This window comes from Podarcis raffonei, chromosome 8 (assembly GCF_027172205.1).
Source record: "Podarcis raffonei isolate rPodRaf1 chromosome 8, rPodRaf1.pri, whole genome shotgun sequence".
Taxonomy (NCBI): Eukaryota; Metazoa; Chordata; class Lepidosauria; order Squamata; family Lacertidae; genus Podarcis; species Podarcis raffonei.
Window position 1 is genome coordinate 38,401,944 of NC_070609.1, and position 14,218 is coordinate 38,416,161.

At 47.2% G+C, this 14,218-nt stretch overlaps 1 protein-coding gene across 3 annotated transcripts; it reads right to left on the reverse strand.

Annotated features, from left to right (window-relative positions):
• Positions 1-3,010: 3,010 nt before the first annotated feature.
• Positions 3,011-13,853, reverse strand: SLC38A7 (solute carrier family 38 member 7). Of its 3 annotated transcripts, none has more exons than XM_053399386.1 (11): positions 13,738-13,853; positions 11,019-11,474; positions 10,102-10,300; positions 8,584-8,728; positions 8,198-8,293; positions 7,399-7,456; positions 6,180-6,294; positions 5,835-5,982; positions 5,496-5,695; positions 4,692-4,746; positions 3,011-4,579 (listed from the first exon to the last, which is right to left on the reverse strand). In XM_053399386.1, exons 2-11 carry the CDS (start codon positions 11,277-11,279, stop codon positions 4,477-4,479), a joined length of 1,380 nt encoding a protein of 459 aa, XP_053255361.1. In that variant the 5' UTR covers positions 11,280-11,474; positions 13,738-13,853; the 3' UTR covers positions 3,011-4,476. The 3 variants fall into 3 exon arrangements, with proteins under 3 accessions (XP_053255361.1, XP_053255360.1, XP_053255363.1); XM_053399385.1 differs by lacking the exon at positions 13,738-13,853 and adding an exon at positions 13,343-13,550; XM_053399388.1 differs by lacking the exon at positions 13,738-13,853 and adding an exon at positions 12,793-12,896.
• Positions 13,854-14,218: the final 365 nt, after the last annotated feature.

Here is a 14,218-nt window from a genome sequence, read left to right on the forward strand (position 1 = left end):
TTCTTTAATTTTTTTGGAGTCCCTCCAAGAGAATGGGACCCTAAGCTATAGCTTGTTTAGCTTATACCTAAATCTGGCACTGTCTAGGCATCAGTATCTCTGAAAACACAAAATCTGATAATCGTCATATCACATTTTCCAGGACATTCAAACTTCAAAACCTCTACTTTATTATGGTTTGACAAAATAGTGGCTGCTAAAAATCCTTGGATTAACTCTTTTTCAAACCTAGGTCTCCCAGACATTTGGGCGGGGGGGGGAAGGATAACTAACTAAGGATAACAAACTATTTCATTTGGACAGGTAAGAAAAGCTTAGAGGTAGAAATAATACTGTAAGCTGTTGCTCAGTAACAAAAACAGGACAGTGATGTATGAATCCCCCAATTTGAAACTTTTCTTTGATGAAGTGTATATCACCACTGCTGATTCACTTACAGAAAGACTCGAATCTTTACTGGATCAATAGGGATAGACTGAATTATAGAATAGTGAATTACCTCTGGTTCTAGTAGCCTTAAAAACCAGCACGTAATTCAAAAATGGTAATTAGCCACTTAAAAGCTGGGTCCAGCGCCTCCATTATGTCAGTGCTGTTCTATTCCAACTTCACAACTATCTTAGCTAAAACCTGATGCATCACCTGGAAAAGTAAGGGTACAAGACACTTGGGTGATCTCAGCTGGTGGAAGTTGGTATATCGGATCTCTAGCAGACTTAAGTAACAAGTTTGAAAAATTAGGTGATTTTATTCATAACCCAGCTGAATTTCACTTCTCCATCAGGAGTCAAGCTTTTCCAAAATATAAGGTACCCTTTCAGTTATGTGGAGCACATCACCTGAGACCGGCTTCTGACTGTATGAAGAGATCCCATTGAACAGTGTGGTATTTGTGGTGGCCCAGGCTGATCTCCCTGGTAGATATGCATTGGCTCAATCCTACCTGCTAACCATCTCCTAAGTGTGTATGTGTGGGCCAGCTCACAGGCTGACTCCAGAGTTTCTAAAGTGCAAAACATGTCTTCTCAAAGTCATGGAAACTTGCCCTCCTGGCCTGAAATGCCCTCTTCTATTGATGTGGTGGATGCTGCAGACTGTGGCTGCCTTCTTCAGTCTGTTTCATCCAGCTGTGCCGGAAATATTTATATTTGAGGGTGGACTAGAAGTTCTGGATGCCTGGAATCATGGTGTGCAAGATTGAGATGGGCTGAAGACCAGCAGTCTGGTCCCCCCTCTCAGTAAGATGTTGCTCAGGCTGAGAGCTTAAACTCAGTCGGGAGTGCCAGGCTGGCTTGCTTGATGCCACAAGTCTGCCCAAGCCAAACAAATGATGGGCTATGGCACAAACACCCCACTTGGAAGGAACCATCTGTAATTCACTCCTCTGAGAACCCACTTCCCTGAGGTGTCAATGGTGGCTTCACAAATTTACCCATTCAAGCCTGGCAGATGCTGGAAGGCACACAGATGAGGTTGCCCCTCATTGAACACAGGGTAGGCGCTTTGGGCTGACAGTCCATTTGGTTTTCTACCCAGTCATATTCATTTCTCTCCAAATCCATCCATTTGGGAAACCGAATGCCATCTATCAAATTATCTGATCTTTTGAGGGTATTTGTGTACCTCTCAATCCCTTCAAGAAAGTTCACCTGGATGAAACTGAGGAACCCTTCCTCAAGTGGAAGTGAGACTCAGCAACACCTGCTCTTAATCAGCCTCACTTTTCACCTTTGGAATTTTGCACCTCTATGTGAGGTGGAACAAATAATAAAATACAGTACAGTAAGATAAAAATAGCAGTGACCCACACAAGCTCTAAGTAGTTTTTTCAAGGTTGCTGCCTCCTTTTTTCCAGGCAAAATATTTTCTATTGACTCAGCACATTTTCTGCCCTTGCAAAAGCTTGTTGCTAGTGCAGTTTGAGGCCAAGCAGATCCTTCTTAGACACCAAAAACAAGTGACACAAGTGAGGAATACAGCTGTGGTGAGAGACAGGAGGTTTCTTGATGCAAATTATACAAATCTCACCACAGTGCATTTAAAGGACAGGGTCCTTTGTGGGAGGAGAATATAAAAATATATAAAAATACGAGATGGGGAAGCTGTCGTCCCCCCACGCACTCAGACATTCACAAAAACTATTCCATGCACACCTCCAAACAAAGATGACTCTGTTGGCTCAAACGATGTACATGGCACTAAAGTCATATACATAATAATGTTTATTTATCTTGGGCGTGGCAGCTCAATGGTATCCCCAATCTAGACATTGATAAGAAATCACCAGGAACAACTTAAAATCTAGGATGCAAGAAGAGAAAATTTCCTGAGTCAGCTTATGTCTACACCACTGTAGTTGACACTGGCTGAGGACTTGCAATCCAAAACATCTGGAGGGCACCTGGTTGCGGAGCCTGAGAGACCTGCTCCAGCTCTCGCATTTTAGTAGCATTTCTGTTGGTGACTTTGACTGGTTTTATTTTTCTTTGTACTGACTTTCTAAACAGTGGTTCTTGAGATCATGACCCACAGAGTTCTATGCAGAAACGCGGAACATAAAAACAGATAAGAAATTAAAGGGCCTTCAGCAAAGGGTCTGGTTACGTATAGGAATATGTTATGCAAACATTAATCAAATGCAATTTGTTGCATAAAGATTAGATAAACAGAACCTGTAAGGCAATGTTACCCTGCATGGATGGCCCACACCAGTTTCCCTAGTGCTGCCACTAGAAGCTGTCTTCTCTCTCTCCACTTTCCAGATCTTGGAGAGGGGCAAAACTATTTTGCTCCAACTATGCTGCATCACTCAATGAGCGAAAGAGAAGCTGGGAAGGGTTTCTCAATAGCTGGCAGTTTGGCAAAGAGATGGTTCCTGCAAGGAAGAAGGTGAAGGTGGGTAAGGGAGTTTTGGGCTTCTCTGTCCCACTGCAGGAGAACCAAGCTATGAAGCCACCTAGAACTGGATCTGCATTAATGGAAAGGAATCAAAGCACAAGCAACCCAGAAGTTGGAATTTTCCTTTTTAATTCTTATTTCTATGGTGACATTGTCCCATTAAAACCCAAACCTCACCACCACCACCCCACCCTGGCATACAAGATTTGAAATGGGGGCTGGGGGGGATGTTGCACCTCCGCCCCTCACAAAAACATATTCAAAATTAATATATAATTGACATTGAGAGAGAGCCTGGACTTTAGCCCCATCTGCCAGGACATAGAGACCTTCTAAAAATCTGCTTTGTAAACATCAGAACATGCTACAAAATGCTACATTGGAACCAACAGATAAGAATGGGATCCTGCAACAGAAGGTGTAGCCCTGAGATGTTGCTGTACTAACAGAGCTCCCATCATCATCCCTGACACTTGGGCCTGGCTGGTTGAACAGGCTGATGAGAGCATCTGGGGGGGGGCGGCTACTGGTTCCCCATACCTGGCAAACCTGTGCTACAGCCCCAGAATCTGGCATCAACTTAATCAAATGAAAACATAAAAGGAAATAGGTCCCTGACAACTGAGAACCAAATGAATACTGTGGGTTAAAACATGATTGGATGGAGCAGAGACACCGCCCGGCAAAGGAATAGAGTTTGTTCATGTGGCATCTGAATCTGGCGAATCTCACCAGAAAGGAGGGGAAGGAAGTAGTCAGGTGACAGGAAGGAAGGACCTGTGTGAATTTGATGCCAAGGAAATGCCCTCAAATGTAGTCAAATATTCCCTTTTCCAATGTATGTGTATCTAAAACTCAAGGATCTTTTCCGTCAGTTTTCATTTTCAAATATAAAAAGTAAAAGGATAGCAACAATATAAAAACAAATAACTTCCACAATAAGCACCAAGTCCACAGGCCAGCCTTTACCAACAGGGTGCCTACCAAATGTTTCAGAGGGAAACTCCCATCTGTCCCAACATCATACGGCCGTACTAGCTGGGGCTGATGGGAGTTGTCATCCAAACCAGTCACCAGGCTGGGGAAGGCTGCCTTAAAGTAATTAAGCTGTAGTTCACACTGTGCAGTCATGTCATTATCAACCACATGACCTTTGCTACATCACTGGTCATGATACAAAGATGAGCCCCCCGGGCACATAAATTTAGAGCAGAAGTTGTGTAGTGAATGGCCTGGGTCCTCTTACACAAGTGTGTGGAAGGCAAGGGCAAAAGGAGAGTCCTTTTTGAGAGTGATGTCCCAAAAGGCAAAGAGGAATTCAGTTTGTGTTCAGAGTGTGAAGCTGCATGCACAGCAAGTGGCCCTGTAGGGACTTGACTGGTCTGTCATGAAGCAAGTGGGAAAGAAGATGGAAATCAAAGTCTCGGAAGAGGCTCCCAACAAAACAAAACAGGAGTAGCACAATCACCGGGGGAGAGTGGAGGGAACGGTCGCCTCCTGCTGACACGAGACATCCCCAAATATTGGAATTCAAGAATCCAGAGGAGGAAAGGCACCCTCCGAGGGCAGTTGCAGGGATCACTTCTTGAGATCCATAAAGATAGCGTTGGTAGTTGTCTGTCCAAAGATAAATGCTCCAAGGATAACCATGAAGACGCCGTAGCTCACCATCGCCCACCAGCTATGGATAAAAGAGGGGAGACTGGCATGAAGCACACATGATTCCATCACCACTGACCCCACATGGATGAACTGGGCAAGAGGAGGCAGCAAAGAAGAAGCACAGCTCTTACCCGGCTGGTCTGGCCTCTTGTATTTCGGAGAGTTTGGTGTGGATGAGGCAGAGTCCTGGCAAGGAAGGAGAGAAGAAAACGGTGAAGGAAAAAAGCAGCAGAAGGAACCACCAAGGCATTTTTTTTGCAGCCATCTAGATCTCAGAACGATGAACAGTTCTAACAAAGCCAGTGTTACGTTCAACTGTTTTGAGCAATATCAGGTTCTTGTTGGCGTGCAAAGGAAGTATGTCTTGAACACTTTAGTGAAAGAAGATCCACCGCTGAGGTGGTTGCAGAAAAGTCACTGTGCAGAAGAAAGTTGGTTGTGTGGGCTAACAATAAATTGCTAATTTATCCAAAGGAAGTGGGTGCGGGAAGGGTGGCAACTCAGGCTGAACTTATAGAGAAAGAGAATTCTGGCTAGGGGAATATTCTTGCCTGTCCAGAGCAGGTACCCGCAAGACGAGGTGAGCCAGACTGGTAGTAAAGCCCACCAAATAAAGTTCCAAGGGAGCCATCTGCTCTGCTAAAAGCAGAAGTGAACTGAGGTCTTCCGAGTCCCTCTGTCCTGTTTTCCCCTCCTAAGCGAGACTCCGCAGCCTGAGGGAAAGTGCCTCTCTGCCTCTCTGTAGCCTTCTGCCTGAAAGGCTCCTCCTGCCATTGGGCAGGGACCCTGGAGTGAGAGCACCTTGACTCCTCAGGCAAATCAAGCTGGGGGAGGCACCTCCACAGGTCCCTGCTCACAGCCTCAGCTTCAGATCCCCCCACCAAAAGCAGAATAAGAGCCCCCCCTGTTACACACAGTCAGCCAGGGAAAACTACCTGGGAAAACAAAGATGAAGCAGGCAGCCAGGCCCCCAATGAGAGAGATGACTTTGCCAATGTCAGGAATGAACAAGGCCAGGAGGAGGGTGAGGAGGAACCAGCTGACGGTCTGCAAGAGGCGCCGCCTCCTCTCCCGCACGACGTCTTCTTCAACCGCCTCCCCCTTGTAGCGCAGCCAGAGGCCTTCCAGCACAGCCCTGGGCAGGAAGCCAAGACAAAAGGAGGAGTTAGGGGTTGCCCTCTGCCACTGCAACACACCCTGCAGGGGCTGCACAGCAGCAGGAGAGGCTTGCGCCAGCCAGCCAGCCCCACCAACCCCTCCTGCTCCACGCTCACCGGCCACAGAAATGCAGGATCGGGTAGGAAGTGAGAACACAGACAATGATGGAAACCCGGGCAATGGCGACTGGGATGTCGTTGGAGGGGTAGGACATGAGCACATCCTGTTCCACACTGGACCCAAACGTCAAGTATCCACAGACTCCTGGCAGGAAACAGGAGGAGGAGGAAGAGGAAGAGGAAGAGAAGAAGATGAAGAAGAAAGAAGAAGGTGGTTCACAATGACCCAGAGCCAACCACCAGCCACTTCCCATCCCATGAGGGAAGAGGGATCAGGGATCAGTCTCCCTTTTGTGGCTCAGAAGAGGAGATTGAGCGTTTCCTCTTTTTCATCCCACCTACCTGTGCCCGTGTAGACAAAAAGAGCAATGACCATGGCTGCTGTCACAACAGCCCCCCATGGCTTCACCTCTGGTTGCTTCATGCTGTGGAAAACGGGCACACTACTGACGTGGCACTGCCAGGGAGAAGAGGAATAGGAAAGGGTTGTTAGGTGTGGAAGAGGAGAATGCAAGTTTTCTGATCGCGCAGAAGTCATCAGCCTTTGTGATTACTTGCACAGGAGATCCTTCTCCCAGACTTGTTCTTTGGGCTAGTGCAGTTTTTCCACACATACGTTTTCACAGCTGGAGACCAAAGAGCCAGTCAACAAATTCAGCAAAAAGTAGCCTTCACCAACCTGGTGCCGTGAACATCTGGAGGGAGGATGCTATAACAGGGCCTCAAATTTTCCCTTAAGATGGTTGAAGAATAAGAACCACCTCTGCCTCATTCCAGGACCCAAGTAACTCACATTATCCCTTTTTAAATGCTTTCTGAACCAAATTCCATCTTAACTTTTCCTAGGACAGCTGTATTATTATTCTACAGTAATTCATTTCCCCTTATCCCTCATCTGTCAAAAGTAGGGAGTGCAGGCTCCATATGAGCATATCAAAAGCTTTTGACTGTCTGTTAACACCTTATTCAACCTTTCTTGCAAGAGGTTGAGACTAGTGTACTTAGGACATCACATCCTATTTATAAAAAAACGGACAGAAAAAGACAAGGCTACATACCATAAACACCATACGAAAGAAAACACTATAATTTCATCCAAGATAAAAATGAATTAAACTTGAAACAAAGGTCAGGGTTTAGATTGATTATTCTGTCTCTCTCCCCATCCCATTGAACCCCCAATGTCTCCAAATAGAGCTGAGAAATACGCCTGAATGTAACCCCAGAGAGACCCTGCCAGTCTGGAGGGCACCAAGCTAGCATAGAAAATATTGAGTTGGGTGGTTCACTGTGCTTTTACTTGGTACAATTATTATTACTAATTAAATTTGTATGCTGCGCTTCATCTGATCACAGGGCAGCTCACAAAATAAAAATACAAAATGAGAACACAAAAGATATACTAAAACAAATACTAATAGCTGCTCCCTCCCCCCAACACACTTAAAAGGCCATAGAATGTTTAATCAGCCAAAGGCCTGGTTATAGAGGCACAGAGAGAGGTGGACTTTTTTGCCCTCAATGTGCCCACACCCACCTGGGGCCTTCAGACAAGCCTCACCTGGAAGCCAAAGCAAATGGTGGGCATGGCATTGAAGACAGACATCCAAGAGGAGGGGCTGCGGAGAGGAACGCACACGTTAGTTCAGGGTGTGGTTCAGCAAATATCTACCATCAGCATTTACTCAGAATTGAAAAATCCCCTCCCCTGAGGAGAGTAACGTGTCAAGAACTGATTGGCAGGATCTAGTTTTAACTCAGACAGTCAAAATTAATGTAGGAGAGGCACTTCCAATGAAATGAATCTACCTTAAGATGCACATCTCTATTTTCACAGGCAGTGCCTAAACTGGAACCCTTCCACTCACGAACACAGCCTTTCTCAATCTGATGCCCTCCAGATGTTTTGGACTACAACTCCCATCAGCCCTAGCCAGCCCAGTCACTGCAACCCAAACATCTGGAAGGCATCAGGTTGGGAAAGGATGGGTTAATGCGTCCTTCTTCCCCCTACAGTGAGAATTACCATCTTCCTTTCAGGTGTCCCCCACTGACTGATAGCTGCAAGTCGTCAAGTCCTGAGCAGGGGAGAACTGGATGGGTCCCCAGCATAAGGATGGCCAAAGGTCAGAGGAATGCACCTCTCAGCAGCTTAAAGAGTGGGCAGATACAGTGCCCACCACAGAAATAAAAAGCTTTTTTACATTGAAAATTAAAAGCTAACTGGAGACTCTCGACTGGGTAGTCTAGTAATTAAACTGTCAGGTCTCTCCACTGCCTTACTGCAGAAAACAAAGACTGGAAGGGAGGCAACTCAAGACGGCTCCACCTCTTTCTGAAGGAGCCTCACTCCCACGTACCTTGTTGTAATTTCCTCTGGGATGTTCTCATCAGGCCAAATATATTTGATAATTATGATGGCTGTGACATACCAGGTCCCGACAACACTCAAGCAGCTGTGAGAAAGAGAGAGAGGTGGGACAGGTGATGGAGCTGCTGCTGTTGCTATCTCCTTCCAAGGAACATCTTGAGATGCCAACACTCACCTTTTGCATCTAGACCTGCCCTTGACAGAGCAGTTCAATGGCACCTAGTCTTTCACTCAAGCAAAATATCCCGGCAGCCAATACAGAGGCAGGGCCTCTTTGCTACCTCACACTTTCATCTCATGAGGAGCCTGGTTGGCAGCAGTGGCTGAGGAGCATTTGCCAAGAGATGTGCCAGCTGAGAACTGGCCTGTGCTTACCTGGCGTATTTCTGGAAGCCGATCTCCTTGGGCACTGAGAGGGGAAGGATGAGCAAGAAGGCCGTGATGCTGATGGTGAACTTGCGGTCTGTGTACCAGTGGCCGCTCTCTGCCCCTGTGGAGTCCTTCATTAATGCTGCAATTACTAGACAAAGAGAGACTGCAATCATCCTCTGGGCCCAATCCACCAGGCAGAGGGGAGTCAAAGCTCAAAGGCCAGTGCACAGCTACACACACACACACACACACACACACACAGACTCTCACAGAGACTTGAACTTCTTATGTCCAAGGAAACACAAAGCAACTGGCATGGGACTAAGGGGAAATTTTGTGTTATAGAAAGGTGTACAGAACACCAGGACCCAGGCAAGAGAAGCTCTGGATTTATTGCGCTGGACTACACCAGTCGCCAGACATTGGGAGCTACAAGTCCTGTCAGTCAAAGCCAGCATGGCCAATGGTCAGAGATCATGGAAGTTGAAGTTCAAACTATCTGGAGGGCACCAGGTTAATGGTAGCTCCTTCTGACCCTGTTGATTCACGATGCTATGAAGGCAACCCTGCAGAAACCCTTTTCATCACTCAGCAGACACCACCAGCAAGAGGCATGCCCAGGAGTCAGCACAGCCCTCCCTGCTCCCCAGCAAGGGTAGCCTGATGCAAGAGCACAATTACTGAGAGGGGAGCTGAGCGCCCTTTGTTATGTGCAAGCCCCCCCCCCAAGTGGTCGGTGGCACACTTGCCAAGAAACTCACAGACAGGAGTCTGAACAGGCAGCTGGTGTCCAACTATTCAATGTATCTGTGTGGCAGTATAGTGTGAATGTTGTGGGTATTAGCCATAAAGTTCAGTTGGTGGCCTGGGTGCAAGCCATCCTCCCACAGCCTTGCTCACCACACAGAGCGGTTGTGAGGGCAAAATGCTGTAAAGAAACTTCTGTATACTGTATACTGAAAAAACAGCATAGGCAGTTATTCTATATAGCCCCCCAGGCTGTGATTCTTCTGAAGGCTACAAAGTATGCCCTCCACAAAGGAAACAGGACCTCCTCTTGTGGCATAATTCTCTGTGAGTTTCCTAGTGTGGAAAGAACCTTTAGCTGTCCAGATGTTACTGAACTACAACTCTTTATCACCACCCCTGGCCATTGGCTACAGAGGCTGGTGGGAGTTCAGCAACATCTGGAGAGCCACAGGTTCCCACACCTGACCTACAGAAAAAGTAAATCAAGAGCTGCAGCCATGGTGGATGAAGCCAGAGCCAAAAACAGGCAGTTGGAAGCTCTAGAAGATTGTACAGCTCTTGTTCTCTCTGCAAGCTGCACAAAACAAAGGAGGGGGTGCAGCTTCAAGCATCTCACAGTACCAAAAACAGAAGGCCGAGTACATGTCAAACCCCAATGGAGCTCAATCAAACCTTGTCTTCCCAATAAGATTTCAAAATAAAATGAATTTTGACGAAGAGGGAAGGGCATAAAAGCCCAAACAGGCCTCCTCCTTTCCCAGCAGTACTCACTCTTGTCCTGCTGATCTCCAATGATGATGAGGAAGGCAATGCAGGTGCCAAAGGTGTACACAGCAATGGCCACCTCGCACAGCACCCCGGTGACTTTGCCACACACGGCCCAAACCACTTCCTGGTAGGTGCGCTCATTGCTAGCCTGGGAGCAGTAGGCCAGGATGACCAGGCCGCCAATGATGAAAACCAGCATGCACTGCAGCAGAAAAGGGAAGAAAAGGGGCACCATGAGATGAGTGGCAGGCACCAGCGGGCAAAGTGAAAACAATAAAAAACTCTGAGCATATTTTTTTTACTCATTTCCTGTCTTGCTTTCCTGCTCTCTCCTGCTCCATACATATTTTAATTTGTTCTAGCTTTCCAACCTGCTGCCAACCTGGCTTTCCAGCCAGCACTGGTGTTATGATGCTAGGGCTGATGTGAGATGCAGTCCAAAACATCTGGAGAGCACCTACTTGGGGAAGGCTACATTGTCCCCATGGCAATTTTTTGGACATTCTATAGCTGCAAGTTTATTTTTAAAAATACTTTTAAGAGCCACCTGCTGGATCAGGCCAGGGGGAGCCCACCTGGTCCAGCATCCTGTTCTCACCTGCAAGTAGAACCCAAGCACAAGAGCACTCTCCCCACCTCTGACTTCCAGATTTAGAAGCGTTAGTCCCTCCAACAGTGGAGGCAGAGCATAGCTATTGTTCCTAGCAGCCACTGAAAGCCTTCTCTCTGAATTTGCCCAATTCTCTTTCAAAGCCATCCAAGTTGGTGACCGTCACAAGACCTTCACAGCCGCCCACATCAAGCTGGGCTCCAGCCAGGCCAAGTGAGAAAGAGCACCAGCACACTCTGCACATTCCTAAATGGATCCCTTCCCACCGCCCACACGTTTTTCCTCATCCCCACACCCCCCCTGCTTTCACCATCTGCAGCGTGATTCCTGCAGCCACTCCGCCTGCCATGCTGAAGGCTGCTGGGAAGTTCAGGAGGCCGGCACCCAGGGCCGCGTTCACAACAATGAAGACAGCTCCCAGCTTTGAGGTTGCAGCAGGTCCACGCTCTTCGTTGCCCTTGGGCCCCGTCTCCACATTGGGGCTCTGCAGCAGCCGGGCCCTCTCGCCAGCATCCGCACTCCATTCCCAGTCACCATGTTCGGTGTTGATCCCCAAGTGGCCTTCAGACATCTCCTCCGCTGGATAGGGCCACTCAGTGGCAAGCTAATCTGTATCCAACGAACCACACTTTGCATCCCCCCAACCTCTGAGAAGCACAAAGTGTTATCCTGACAGGCATGGATGTGTGGCATATAGAAGAGACATGCCTGAGCTCAAAATAATGTCACAAGCAGGGCTGCTTGGAGTTTGGTGGGTCATATGGCCCTAGAAGAAACCAAAGGAAAGAGTCAGCTCTGAGCAGATGGAGAGGAAATACAGGCCCCTGCTCACAGAAAACCTCAAAACCCATGCAGGAGGGGAACACTAAAAAACTTGTTTCTGGGCCTTGTGATTTTTAAAGGATGCAGAAACTGCTAAGAGCTCAGAATCCAAAGTGGTGACCCAGGAAGCTATTCCCGCTCAGTACCATCTTCACAAAGATTCAAAATTTGGCCCTAGCATACCTGTGGCCCAGCTCCCAAGGCACCAAGCTCCAAGCGCTCAGCACCCAAATATTCCTTTGCAATGGCTAAAACAAGAAAAGCTGAAGAGGTCTTCCATTGCTGCTTTTCCTCTTTTGTGGGCTGCTAGAGAAACCAACTGCATAAGCACTTCCCTTTACAACTCAGCAAAAAAGCTGTTTTGCTCATGCTGGGCAAAGTTTAGAATTGGATTTTGGTTGGAAAATCACAAAACCACAGGGTGGAGCTGAAAGATTTCTCAACTGGTGAAAAAATCAGTTTTGCTCCTCCCAAGCCCCATAATTTCTATTGCATATCCACTGTTGCGGTAAAACCATTTTAAAAAATTATTTGCTACTACTACATCACCTAGTTTAGTCCCCAACTCCTCAATCAGATATGCAGAAGGTTTTTTGTTTTTTGGTTTTTTTGGTAATCAGCAAGGGAAATTGCAATCCCTGAGGAGCAGGAGTGAGTAATTTGTTCTGTTTAAATTTAAACCCCCCTTCCTCCCAAGATTAACAAACTAGTGTAGGTTACAGAAAAATCTTCCATCATTATACAACATTCTAGATAAGAATCACAATTAAAGAAATCCAAGTGACTTGGATATTGATAATTATTTAATCATACCACTTCAAGATTTTTTAAAATTAAGTGATTTATAATTTTTTCTAAAAAGCATATTTTGAAAAAATTACAGAACAAAAACAAGGAGTGGTTGAAATGGGATGCTACAAATAAATAAATAAATAAATAAATAAATGGTAGGATCTTCATCCATTCTCTACAACCTGCAGCAGTTACCCTGGCTGATTCTTTAAGATTTGAACTATGATTTTTGAATATGTTTCTGTAGCCAATTCCACATTTTATTTGAAGCAGTAATGCTCAGATCCATCTCCCTTTGACCTATAAACAACTCACAATACATTAGATTTATTATTCATAATTAGAAGTTCAAATTCTGATATTTCTCTTTTAAAGGGTGTGTGTGAAAGTGGACATGTTTGCTCATCCAATTCTTCATCTGACTTTATGTTACTGTATTGTAACCTCTCCTTCAGTTACTTCTCTCATACCTGGGTACTGTACAACAAATTTTAATTTTCATTTTTTCATTTCATTTCTTCACAGTAAGAAACTGTTTAGCAATCCTGTGAGGATTACCACAAACATTATTTTAATGACTTCATCCCCCTTTACCTCTCTTCCTCTCTGCCAGCAAGTTTTAAATGGAAAATTATTAGTGTCAGATGTTTCCTCCTATTATTTCTGGCAGATAACAGAGAAAAATCTGAGCAGAAAAGCTTCAGAGTCAACACTGACAGGCCAGTGACTAGGCTTGGTGGGAGCCATGGATTCAAAATCTTACATGCCTAGGCATATGGCAGAGAAACTCACTGGAAGAGAAAAATTACCCACAAAGCTCTCCCTAATGTTTTCACTTGTGAGTTACAGTACATTTTAGGCTCAACTTTCCTCCAAGGGATTCAAGGCAGCGTCCTCCCCTCCCCTCCATTTAATCCTCACAACAGCCCTGTAGGGCAGGCAATGCTAAGAGATGACATCCGAGCCAAGGTCGCTCAGCGAGTTTTCAGAGCGCAGAGAAGGCGCCTCTCCCTGACTCACCCACAGCAGGGAGAGGCGAAGGGCTAGACAGGGAGCCGGCAGGCCATTGTAAGCTGTGAGCTTAATGATCTCGGGCCCGGGAAGGAGACATCCCGCAATCCCTTTAGCTGCTCAGCCCATTCAAATCGTGGCTGGCCGGCTCAATCCAGCGGGCCGGGGAGCTGGAGTTTCTACTCCAAAGTGGATGATGGAGGGGATCCCGCCCCCCGCGGCATGGCCCGGCGGCCACCCTCATAGGTGCGCTTGCCGCTACCGCAGCGGCGGCCCCTTCGCTTCCCTGGCAAGCTAGCTTTCTGCTTGCAAGGGAGGACGCCTTCAACCCGGGGTAGGGGCAAGGAAGGCTCGCCAGGAGCGGCCCTGCAGCCTCCTTGCCTGCCGCAACCCCGCTTACCCACCTCCTTCCACACCGGCTGCTCAGCTGACGAGAATCACATGGCGGTGGCGGCAGCTGCAGCGGCGCCCTCTCCTGTACGCGCGGCATGCTGGGAGTCGTAGTTCTTGACCGCTCCCCCTCAGGGACAAGAAACAGAACAGGCGGCCTTGGGCCGAGTCAGTCCACTATAGTCTCCGCAGACTCGCAGCAGCGGCTCTCCGGGGTTTCAGGAAAACAAAGTCCTGTCACAACCAGGCCTAGAGATGTCGCGGGTTGGAGCTGGGAGCTTTGGGTAGCAAGCATAAGGAACCTGCGTGGTGGAGCCCTCCGGGTGTTGTTGACCGGCAACTCCCATCATCCCGCCACATGCTGGCTGTTGGGATTTGTAGTGCAGCGCCATCTAGAGGGCCAAGAGTCTCCCAATCTCCTCTGGCAAAGTGGTTCCTAAACTCTGTCCCCCTCCATAATCCACTTGAAAATGGCCAAGGATCTTGGCAGACCAC